At 42.6% G+C, this 12,725-nt stretch overlaps 1 protein-coding gene across 3 annotated transcripts in view; it reads left to right on the top strand.

Moving 5' to 3' along the window:
• LOC142837078 (nuclear body protein SP140-like protein) overlaps positions 1–12,392 on the top strand; it is a 62,866-nt gene extending 50,474 nt beyond the window's left edge. For all 3 annotated transcript variants that reach the window (XM_075951956.1, XM_075951955.1, XM_075951957.1), the window contains 5 exons: positions 8,118–8,227; positions 8,904–9,009; positions 9,277–9,354; positions 9,525–9,668; positions 11,792–12,392. In XM_075951956.1, coding sequence (XP_075808071.1) covers positions 8,118–8,227; positions 8,904–9,009; positions 9,277–9,354; positions 9,525–9,668; positions 11,792–11,890 — 537 coding nt within the window. In that variant the 3' untranslated portion in view covers positions 11,891–12,392. The remainder of the gene's footprint in view (positions 1–8,117; positions 8,228–8,903; positions 9,010–9,276; positions 9,355–9,524; positions 9,669–11,791) is intronic.
• Positions 12,393–12,725: the final 333 nt, after the last annotated feature.

Genomic DNA, 12,725 nt, shown 5'->3' with positions numbered 1-12,725 from the left:
CAAGGCAGTTTCTTTATTCATTAATGGTAATCACAGCACACAGAGGGGACTCCCACATCAAGGGTTGTTCCAGGAAGGGGTTGTAATGCTGCAACTGCCCCCTTCTGGTTAGTGCCTGCATATATGCAGAACCATCAATAAACCAGACCCTAGTCTTTTCTTTTTTAGTCAGCTGATCATAGGGAACCCCTATAAGGCCATAGGTGCATGCTTGGCAGCAGACAGCATTGTAACAGGAATAGAAACCATAGGCATTTGGGCAACTTGTTCTCTTTTTTTCAAGACAGGGTTTCTCTGTGTAACAGCCCTCACCATCCTGGAACTAACTCTGTAGACCAAACTGGCCTTGTAATCACAGAGTTCTACCTGCCTCTGCCTCCCAAGTTCTGGGATTAAAGGCATACACTGCCACCACCACCCAGCTACAACTTCTTTATGAAACTTGCTTGTGCCTTCAGGACCTGTTCAGGTGCAATCACGTATATACTACTTCCATTTGATAACAGATTGCTCCTGTGAACCTCCTACTTTATGACTTGATGGGTTCAATAACACTCATCTCATGATGAGAATTTCAAGCCACATGGTAACTTGGTGGCCCATTGTCAAATGTTCAGTCTCCACGAAGGCCTAACGGCAGGCCAAAAGCTTTCCTTCAAAGGAATAGTTGTCTGCAGATGATGGTAGAACATTGTTCCAAAATCCCAAAGGTCTTCTGTGATTCATCTATAGGGAATCTGCCAAAGGCTCCAAACGACATCCCTCTCTTCCACTGACACCTCAAGTACCATAGGGTCTGCTGGATCATAAGGTCCAAGTGATAGAGCATCCCAGACCTGCTGAAGAGCCTTCTCCTTTTCCAGGCCACCCACAAAGACAGCAACTTTCTGAGGCACTTGGTATATGGGCTGAAGTAACACACCCAAGGATCTGGATCTTCAGGATCCAGATAGGCCCACTAAATGTTATGCTTCTTTCTTGATGGTGGGAGGAACTAGGTGCAATAACTTATCCTTCACCTTAGAAGGAATATCTTTGCATGCCTCACACTACTGAATTTCTAAGAATTCCATTGAGGTAGAAGGTCCTTGAATTTTGGCTGGATTTATTTCCCATGTTACCAATGAGTTCAAAGTGGTTCCTGCTCACTGGTCCAATTATTATAATGTTGTCAATATAGTGCACCAGTGTGATATTTTTTGGAAGAGACAGACAAACAAGATCCCTTCTAACTAAGTTATGACACAGGGCAGCAGAGTTATTACATCCCTGAGGTAAACTGTAAAGTTATACTGTTGGTTTTGCCAACTGAAAGCAAATTGCTTCTGGTTGTCCTAATTGATAGGTACCAAGGAAAAGGCATTATAGGTGTCTTATTGGGGTTCTTTCTCAGGGGAATCTGGTTACCCTTTCATTAAAGATGTTCTGGATCTGCAAAGTAGCTCAAGTGTAGAAACTGATTCACTGGCCTGTTGAAGGAAGGTCGCTTGTTAGTCCTGGCTGCCCAGAACTGAAATAATCACACAGAAACCATATTATTTAAATCGCTGCTTGGCCCATTAGCTCTAGCTTCTTATTTGCTAACTCTTACATCTTAATTTAACCCATTTTTAGTAATCTGTGTAACACCACAAGGTCATGGCCTGCTAGCAAAGTTTCAGTGTATCTGTCTCTGGCGGAGGCTCATGGCTTCTCTATTGACTCCTCCTTCTTTCTCCCAGCATTCAGTTTAGTTTTCCCCACCTACCTAACTTTTGCCCTGCTATAGGTTCAAAGCAGTTTCTTTATTCATCAATGATAATCACAGCATACATAGGGAAATCCCATATCACTGGCCAGGATTGCCTTTTGCCATGACCCAGTGTAGCCTTCCTTTTAAATATTTAAGGATTTTTTTTGACTTAAAGAGGTCAAACAGAACTGCAGTAGGTTTCTTATCTGTTTCATGCCTGGAAGAACCATGATTGATTGACCAGTACCAAAGATCCATATGAGTAATGCCACTGTAAAACTCACTGTAAAGCTGTGCTGACAATTATAGGTTCAGCCATTATGAACATTGTTTTGTCTACACTGCCCATTGTGATAGCTATAGTCACCTGGCAATAGTCTCTGAAGACTCAGTGCTGTGAACTGTTCCAGTTAAACTCATTGTATTTAATTTGGCCAGTTGAGCAGCAGCATCTCCAACCCGAAGGTCTGGTACCAAAAAAAAAAAAAAAGGGTGACAACAACACTCTTCAAATGTGCTGATGCCCCTCCCACCATTTTGCACCTTATAGGATTTTGTGAGGGGCATATCTTCTGGGCCTTTCCATTGTGGAGGATTAGGTTCCTCACAGCGGACCCATCTTGGCATTGTAGTTTCCGTGAGCCTTACAATCCCTTCATCAACACTAAGCCAAGGGATATCAGTCATCTCCAACTCCTCTTCAATAGGCCAACTTTTGATAAATGCTTCAGCCAACTATTCAGACAAGCTTTTGACACCTATATTATTTTGTGCGAGATTCCATATTAAACCTAGAATCTCCACTCAGTGGGCCCCTGCCAATAAACTCAGCTAGATCCAGTTTTATGTTCCTTCCACCATTATCCCACACCTTTAAGATCCATGTCCACATATCTTCCCAAGATTTCTGCTTGAATGAATTAGCAAAACCCGTAAGCTCCTTAGTAGTGTAGCACAATTTTTTCATGGACTACACTTTCTGTATCTGCTCTAGGAGTCTGCTTTGCCTTGAGTCTGGTTATAGGACTAAAAGCAATTACTGGTAGGCCTTGAGGGACATCAGTATTGTCTTTCTTGGCATTTCAGAGAAAGCCTCTGCTGGTTTAGCAGACAATGAAGGACTTATTACCTCAGTAAAAGGTGAAAGGGTGGGGTTGAGAGTGTACTCCTTCAGATGAGGTAAACCCTTGAGAATCTGAGGGTTCAAAGTTTTCAGCTTCAGTAGAGTCCTCCCACACACCTCCACCCCAAGACATAGGATCCCATTCTTTACCAATTGACATCCTTACTTTCTATGCTGACCCTCTGAGACTGAGACTTGAATTCAGACTCTAATTCAGGCAACCTTGTAATAAGAGATTCAGTTTGCCCACAACTTGAACTCTGTGGTTACCGGCAGGAAGATTCTTTTCCATGGCACACTTAGAAAATTTTAGACTATTTATTCACATCTGGAGCAGGTCAGCTTTAAATTCATTGTCCTCCACTGTATTCTGAAATTGGTTAATTTTATCATGGAGCTCATTCCTATTCTCTTATCAGTTTATCCAGGGATGCAAAGAACAACCAGCCAGCAGCATCATTTATCTTATTTTTCCCCAAACTGTCCAAAGTTTCATACATAGGGTCACCAAATTGACACTCACAATTGTTTAATCTAGATAGTCAAGAACATTTATATTTTTAAGTTTGTAATACAGTTCACACTATGGGCTTTCAGTACTTTCTGAGTTCCCCAGGAGATGGAGTGCCTGTGGAGATGTTAACCTATTCCAGATACTTAGAAGATTCATCTTTCTACTTCTCTTTTTGTAGAACCACTCTGGTACCAAAATCTGTATTAGTCAGGGTTCTCTAGAGTCATAGAATTCATGGAAAGAATCTATCTATCTATCTATCTATCTATCTATCTATCTATCTATCTATCATCTATCTATCCATCTATCATCTATCTATCTATCTATCTATCTATCCATCTATCATCTATCTATCTATCTATCTATCTATCTATCCATCTATCATCTATCTATCTATCTATCTATCTATCTATCTATCTATCTATCCATCTATCATCTATCTATTTTCTATCTATCTATCTATCTATCTATCTATCTATCTATCTATCTATCTATCTATCTCTCTATCTCTCTATCCATCTATCCATCTATCATCTATCTATCTATCTATCCATCCATATATATCATATATATATATATATCCGTCTGCTTATCTATCTATCTACACATAAAGGGACTTTATTGGAATGACTTACTGACTGCAGTCTAACTAATTCAACATGGGCTAGTTGTGAATGGAAAGTCCAAGAATCTAGTAGTAGCACAGTCCCATGAGGCTGGGTATCTCAGCTGGTCCTCTGTATATACTAGAACCTCAAAGAAGTAGGTGCCAGTGCCAGTGAAGGAACAGATGTGCTGGCACGGCAAGGGCAACCAGGAAAAGAAGAATGAATGATCTCTTCCTTCTTCCATTTTCCTTATATAGGCTTCCAACAGAAGCTGTGGCCCAGATTAAAGATGTATCTTGGACTTAAGATCTGAAATAAATGCGTGTGTCATTGTGGCTCAAAATCCTGATCAAGGACATGTTGTCTTCCTGCCTCAAGATTCAAATCAAATATGTTCTCCATTTCTGGACTGTAGTTTATCTCAGATATGGTCAAGTTGCCAACCAAGAATAGTCTCCCTAATCCTTCCAGTCTGGTCAATGTTCTGCGCTCACCAGCATTTTTGTATTTTGCGGATCTTGGTAAACAAAACAGAATTTTAAATAAACTTAATAATTAGTGTTCTGAGGACAAGGAACTGGATGGATTTGGGAAGTGAGAGGTAGCAGAGAAGCAGGATCGGAGGTGTATGGAGCACGTTTTCTAAAATGGAAATGTCGAAGAAAGAGAAGGGCACAGTAGGACAATGGCTACAGTTTAAAGGGATGAGTGCATCTAGATGCCTCTAGGGGGTCCCAGAGGAGACATTGCTGAGCATTAGGACATGTAGGGGTACAGAGGAGAGATGAGACACCCTAAAACTGAGGACACAAAGGGAAACCTGCAGCTGGAGAGTGACTCTGATCATATGGATGGCCAAGGACGGAAATCTAAGGAACTCCAACCTTGTGTCTGGAGGAGGAAGGAGAAGGACCCAGGAAGGAAAGTGGTCCAGTAGTTTGGGTGATAGAGCAAAACCAACAAGACTGATGCCTCAGGTCAGGCTTCTCCTAAAGGCAGAGATGGTGGAGGGCACAGAATGGTTGATCCTCTCACCTTCCCTACTTCTCTTCTTCCCATCACTCATTCAGTGGTGGACCAGTCCTCAGGCCAGTCTCACATTTGTCCCTCAGACAGCCACAAGAAGAAAAATTTTCCCAACAGCCCATGGACTACATGGGAGATTTTTCTTTCACTTCTCCTTTCCTTCCCTCTCTTCTTTCTTAATTATTTTTTGAGATAGGATCTCATGTGGGCTCAAATGACTTCAAACTCACTATGTAGCCAAGCATGGCCTTGAACTCCGGATCATCCTGTCTCAACTTTTCAGTGCCTAGATTCCTGGAATGCTCCATCATGTCTGACGCGGGAGTTTTCTATGTGGGCATAGAGTCACTACCCAGTTCTCCACCTGTCACCATTCTTCCTGAAGGTGGCACCAGTAACCCATATGCTCCTGTACACGAGCACTCAGACACTTTCTGGTTCCTGTGTTGACACTGACCAATAGGAAAGCCCCACCAGCTTCCCAAGGGAGGTTGTGAGGGAAGAAGGTAAGCCAGGCCATGGTGGTCAGGAGAATCTTGCAGCCTGACTGACTATTAGTCACAGTACTTCTTTGTTTATGCAGAATTTAGTAATCAGGCATATATTCATGTTGTTCCAAAACATAGAGCATATCATATTTGTTTTGGGACATGTGTTTCAGTTTCTTTTGCTCATCTTTTAGTCATCATTCATAGACAGAACAGAGTTATCATTTCCATTCATTATCTCTCATATTTTGACATCATTAAAAAACAGTTATTTTTATTCCTTAACCATATAATTCAATTTTTAAGAATCTAGAGGCATCCCAAGAAAAGTCTTCAGGCCCAAAGTGCTGCAGGTATTATTCAAATTTTGGTATAATACATTGCTTATATTTTATATTTCTATATTTGTCTATATGTCTAATCCTGGCATTTGGTTGTTCCTTGGTCACACTACACCACAGTGACTCTGTATGTGCAAACTTTTCTAAGAAAGGAGATCCTGACATCTCATTCTTTTTATCAACACTTTAGTCCATACTTTGACAATCATTATAACTGCAGATAATCTAAGTTTATTGCTGTATATGCCATGTAATTGTCTGAGTGTACAGTGGGAAGAGGCGTGCAATCTGATCTGTGGCCCAGATCACTCCTCTAGCCCACCAAATTTTGTTGACCTTTTTAAGGTTACTTTGTTTTGGTTATCTTGATCCCGAGTAACTACAGGAACAGATGCTTCAACAATATCTCATATCCTCATAAAGAGACCTCTGGTTTTTTTTCTGTACATCACAAATTCAAGGAAGACCTTGGAGGTAGATAAGGCTATCTCCTTAAAAGCAGGAGGGGTAGTATGTTCAAGACTTTCCTGGGGAAGTTTAGAAGCAGTACTCCTGGGAGAAGGCATAAATGATTCATAAAATATTTTTCATCAATCCAATATCCCCAATATGTGTTGTCTGAGGTTTTCTGTCCTGCCCAATTCCCCCAGTCATTAAGCCCCAAAGAAATCACACAGAGATTTACATTAGTTATAAACTGATTGGCCTAGTATCTCAGACTTCTTATTTACTTATTCTTATAACTTATGTTAGCCCATTATTCATGTCTATGTTAGCCATGTGGCTTGGTACCTTATTCAGTGAGGCAGTCACATCTTGCTTCTTCTGTGGCTGTGCCACAACTGCAGACTAGGACTTCTTTCTTCCCAGAATTCTCCTGTTCTCATTGACCCACCTGTCCTTCCTGTCTGGTTGTCCCACCTATACTTCCTGCCTGGCTACTGGCCAATCAGTGTTTATTTAAAATATAATTGGCAGAATACAGACCATTGTCCCACACAAAATATGTACAATTATTAAAAGCCTCTTAAATACAAAACAGGTGGAGATCAAACTCAGAGGTGGCGTGAAGGCCATTTTGTGGCCCAGCTTTGCTTTTGCTGTTCCCATCAGATGTGACTGTGCCAAATTTGACTAAAGGATCTCTGTGTTAGGCCTGGCAAGAAGTCCAATCTCTATTGATTTGGGAAGGTTTTTCTCTTTCATAGAACAGAGCTCTCCTTTATGCTTCAAGAAAATGATGGCAGAGCTTTGGTCTCTGTCTCAGTTTCCTTTTCCTGTGGCTATGATAAAAACCCTGGCAGAGGCAGCTTAAGGGAGGACAGGCTTTAACAGACTCACAGTTCTAGGCTCCAGGTCATCCTTGCAGGGGAGCCGAAGTGGGAGAAACATAAAACAACTGTCCCATCACATCCACCACCAGGAGCACAGAGCAATGAGTTAATGAATGTTTATGATCACTGCACTTTCTCCACGCACACACCCCAGGAACCCACAGTGGGCAGGGTTAACTGTAATTAATATAATCTCAATTAGACATTCTCAGAGGTTCACAAATAAAACCCTTGCAGTCTCCACCCTGGGTAGTTGCCATGACTACACTCCTTGGATTTTAAAGATGGTGACTCCAGGCCTTACATGCACATTTTCTTGGGTCGTGTGGAATCTTCTACAAGATTCCAACAGCCTTTGCTTTGTACCCACTTGGCTGGTCATCTGTACTCATACCCTGACTTCTCAGAGTCCCCACCACAGGCTCAGGGCTCTCTAGGTACAGAACCCAGTGTCTAAAACACTCCTTTGCAGACCCTTTCTTCAATTCATTGCCTGTTCATGGCTCAGTTACAGGATGTGGTATTCTCTTAGTTTACTCCATCAAATTGGATTCTCAGTACATCTATCTCCCTTTGATGAGTTGATGCCATTTCTGTATGGAAAAATGGACTTAATATTTTATTTCAGAAACTCAGTTTTTTGTATATAATAGAAAAATTTGTCAGATTGTATAAAATCTTGTTTTGTTGCTAGTCTTTCTGTGTCAGGATCTTTGGTTTTCCAAGGAAGATTGTTTTGGGATTGGTTCATGGCTCCCTTCAATCAAACTTCACTGAAGAGCACCAAGTCTTGTTCTGCAATTTACATTCCAAGGTGTTTCATAGTGTCTCAGGAAGAAGCATCCATGCCCCTACAGGTTCATGCAAAGGCTTCACGTTGAGGATTGCCACAGTAGTGGCTCTGTGGGTCTCATCTCTCAGTGATGTAACTGTTCTACTTTCTACATGCAGAACTCAGATGAATGTGAGGTGTGCCAGAATGTAGGATTGCTCTTCTGCTGTGACACTTGTCCCAGAGCCTTCCATGAGGAGTGTCACATCCCTGCGGTGGAGGCTGAGAAGTAAGTGAGTTGTGGTCCCTCTCTGTCTTCTCCTAGACACCCTTTCCTTGTCACACACATTACCCTTGTAGATTGTGAACTTATGCCTCAATAGGGGGTAAGCAAGAGCTCTTACTAAAAGACACCAAACAGGAAGGTGCAGAGAGCTGTTTCTAGATGCTGTCAGCAAGAGGTTGATGTTCTCTGTGTTAGGGTTGATTTCTCCTCTGATACAAAGGCTAGACCCTTTGCACACTAACTACTACTACCTTTTCCTCAAAGTTGATCACCAGAGCCCCTCGTGCAAAGGATGGAGAGTGGCATATGCCAAGTTCTTTTGTACTTATTCATGACAGAAGGAAACATGACCACTACCTGCATTTAACCAGGTAGATATGGAGCAATCAAAGTCTAAAGTTCCCAGAATTTGTGGAAGACCATTTTCTGTGTACAGACCTAATAGCCTGGCCTCTCTGCTTCCCACCAGCCACCATAAATCCCACTTTTCCCAAGGACTGTATCCTACCACAACTGTGATAAAAGCATTGGCAGCTTAAGATCCCACATGGGGTCCCTCAGAGCCTGGGGACCTCCTCCCAGATGACACCATCAGCCATTCTGAAAGCACAGTGGCAGGCATAGAACAGTGGCTGTTTTCAGGTCTTGTCCCCTGTTCACTTCATGTCCAACTTTTCAGGACACCATGGAGTTGCATCTTCTGCAGGATGCAGTCCTTAGGAAGCCAACAGACTCATCCAGAATCTGAGGTACTGCAGAGGCGGATGGCGCCCCAGGAGCAGTTGGTGAGTCCCTGTGAACCCCACAGTTTTGCCTTTCCCCTGGAAGAGCACAAACAGGCTTGGGGACAGAACAGCAGCGATGGAGCCTGCTCCTCCAAGTCACAGCACAACCCATTGGCATAAAAACTAACTCAGCCTTTATAAGTCTGTAATCAAGAGACACCCATGTTGGGGCACATTCCAGATATGTCTGAGTGGTGCCTTCCTCCTGGGTATGTGTATGGATTCTGCCTTAGTAAGTCACTTTGACTAAGTGTTCTTTTCTCGCAGAAGTGTGAGTTTGTCCTCTTGAGAATCTACTGCTGTTCTGAGAGTTCCTTTTTTTCCAAGATGCCATATTATTTTTATGTAAGTAATGGCGATGAGCCCTCCCATCACTGGGAACTATGATGTTACATGATTGTGAGGGCCATTTGTGGAACTGGGATCACAATCTCCCAGGACCACAGACTCTGGAGCCCTGTGGAAGGTAAGCTGAGCCATGTCCATCACTCTCCCATTGCTATTTCTGTCACCAGTTTAGAGAGACATCTGTGGGTATAATGGAACCTATGTGGTTGGACTTGATCAAGAAAAAGCTTCAAGGGAAAAAATACTCCCACGTGAAAGAGTTTGTGCAAGACGTGAGGCTCATCTTCCAGAACCACAGGACCACGTTCAAGGTCAGCATCCCTCTCTGTCTGCATCTCATTTTCTTTCCACTGGGTTGGTTACTCTTTCCCTAATTTCTGGTACCTGTAATAAGGTTGCATAAGCAAGAAGTCTGAGAGTGCCTGACATAGTGGGGCATGCCTTCAAAGGCTGAGGCAGGAGGATTGGCTTGTGTTCAAAGCCTGACTTGTCTACAGTGTGAGACCCTATCTCAAAGGAAAAAAAGTCCGGAAGTGAACAATATTTTTTTGATTTAATATGTAGACTGTGAGCCGGGCGGTGGTGGTGCACGCCTTTAATCCCAGCACTCGGGAGGCAGAGGCAGGCGGATCTCTGTGAGTTCGAGACCAGCCTGGTCTACAGAGCTAGTTCCAGGACAGGCTCCAAAGCCACAGAGAAACCCTGTCTCGAAAAAAAAAATAATGTAGACTGTGTTACACTAACAGAAAGGTCCCCAGCACCACAGAGCTCTTTTCCTTCCCAGTCTATAAGGCTAGAGGACCAGAAAGAGGACAATTAAGCTGCATGTCCCCAGACAAGGACATTTATATCTATTAATTGATTGGTCTTTTTAAAAATATATGCTCTTCTTTTTTTTGTTTGTTTGAAAATATATGTATTTTAAAATACATGTTGCCAGACTTTTTTGGCCCACCAGCTCCCAAATAATGACTTGGAGACTTATTCCTTGTTTTGAAAGCTTGACATTAGCTTAGGTCTTTTTCCCCACTTGCTCTTAAAGCTTAAATTATTAAAGATTGAAGTATTAAAGATTAAATTATTAATTTATGTTCTGCCATACAGTTTATTACCTCTTCTCAGTAATGTGAATCCGACTTCCTCTGCATCTGGCTGGAGAATCCCTTGCCCTTCTCATTCCCATCTCTTCCCAGAAGTCCCACCTATCCTCTCCTGACTAGTTGTTGGCCATCCAGCTCTTCACTAAGCCAATCAGAAGGCACCTTAAGTAGCTGAAGTAATACAGAGACACATCTTCAGAGTGTAAAAAAAGATTATTCCATAACACTAGGTGTGATGGCACAAGATATTAATCTCTTTGTGTGTGTATGCACATGCATGTATATGCATTTAGCAGAAATGTCACAGTGTATGTGCATGTGAGTGTAGTGACCTGTGGAGGTCAAAGACCTCAGATCCCCCAAAGCTAATATCACAGCAGCCTGCATGATCACCAAGTTGTTTCTCTAGATCCTAGTTGTCTTAGTAAAGGTTTCTATCATTGTGAATAGACACGATGAGCATGAAATTTTTATAAAAGAAAACTTATTTGGAGCTAGCTTACAGTTGCAGAGGTTTAGTCCATTAACATCATGGTGTATGATGTGCAGGCAGACATGGTGTTGGAGAAGGTGCTGAGAGTTTTACACGTTGATCCACGGCAGCAGAAAGAATCTGTGTCTAACTGGGTGTAGCTTGAACATAGGAGACCTCAAAGCCAGCCCACAGTGACACACTTTCTCCAACAAGGCCACACCTATTCCAATAAAGCTACAACTCCTAATAGTGCCACTCCCTGTGGTGACCATTTTTTGGAAAACTTCACACTAGTTTATATATATATATATATATATATATATATATATATATATATATATGTGTGTGTGTGTGTGTGTGTGTGTGTGTGTGTGTGTGTGTGTGTGTGTGTTATGGACATGTGTGATGTGTATGTATGTATACATGGGTAAGTGTATGTTCATGTGTAAATGCAGATGCATGTGTGTCGTACTACACATGAGGATCAAGTTAGAGGGCAACCGTGGGTGCTTTTCATATATCACCTTGTTGACACAAGGCAATCCATTTGTCATCACTGTAGAGTGCTGGAATTACAGATATGTGTCACCGCATAAAGCTTTCCATGAGTTTGGGGGATCTGAACTCAGGTCCTCACACTTGTGTGGCGAGCATTGACACACTGAGTCAACTCCCCAATCTGAACATTTTCTGCTTGTTACTTTATATAGACAAGATTCTCAGAAACAGCAAAGTCTGAGTTACCTTACATATGACTGGACCATGAAGTTAACAGATTCCATCAGAGGGTAGACGTGCTGAGGAAATGGTTCTCTCACTGATAACGAGCACCATCATTCTTGCCTGTGTTGTTTTCTAGGACCGTAACTTTGGCCAAATGGGACTTAGACTGGAGTCTGAGTTTGAGAAGAATTTCAAGGAAGTGTTTGCTATTCAGGACACAAATGAAAACAGTTGACTGATGTCACAGATGCTGCTGGTGTGCTGGCACCATGTACTTTTCCTGCCAGGTCTTCCCATCTGTAGCAGTGAACATTCTTTACCGATGCCCTCATCTCCAGGGGATTCTCTGAGTCACATGGGGACAGATGCAAATGGGAGTCACACCTCCTGGTCTTGTGGTCCACCCCCCTGCCTCCAGCGGGAACAAAGGGTGTGATAGATTGCTGTTCTTTGCTCCCCAAGGATCTAGGCTAGAGGCAGTCTCCAGATGGCCTGGCCCTACTTCCCCTGTGACACATATGTTCCTGACAGCCCTTCATAATTAACCACAATTCTCCAAGATGTCAACTCATGTGGTGAGACACTCCTGTAGTTCCCAGCCCTTGGAATGCTGAGGCAGGAGGATAGCTGCAAATGTGATGCCAGCCTGGGCTACACCGTGAGTTTCAGTGACTCTGGTAATAAAGCAAGGTCCTAGTTCAAGAGCAAACAAACAATTCACCAAATAAAATTTTTAAAAGGCCTTATGTAGTGGTATATTATTTGTGTTTTGATAAATAAAGTTTGCCTTAAGATCAGTGCAAAGCAGCCACACTAATCAGTTATTCATACAGGCCAGGCAGTGGTAGCAAACATCTTTGATCCCAGCAGCCACAGCAGTTAGCCATAGACACTGGGCGGTGGTGCACACCTTTAATGCCAGCAACAGAGAGGAATACAAGATGGAAGGAGACAGGTCTCAGTCTCAGTCTCTATCTGAGGATATGTAGAGGTAGGATTGTCCACTTCAGTCTGAGGTAGAGGTAAGAGCCAGTGACTGGCTGCTTGGCTTTTCTGATCCTCAGGTTGAA

This window comes from Microtus pennsylvanicus, chromosome 17 (assembly GCF_037038515.1).
Source record: "Microtus pennsylvanicus isolate mMicPen1 chromosome 17, mMicPen1.hap1, whole genome shotgun sequence".
In the NCBI taxonomy this organism is placed as follows: domain Eukaryota; kingdom Metazoa; phylum Chordata; class Mammalia; order Rodentia; family Cricetidae; genus Microtus; species Microtus pennsylvanicus.
Note: the sequence above shows the minus strand (reverse complement) of the source record. Positions and strands in the feature narration are given on the sequence as shown.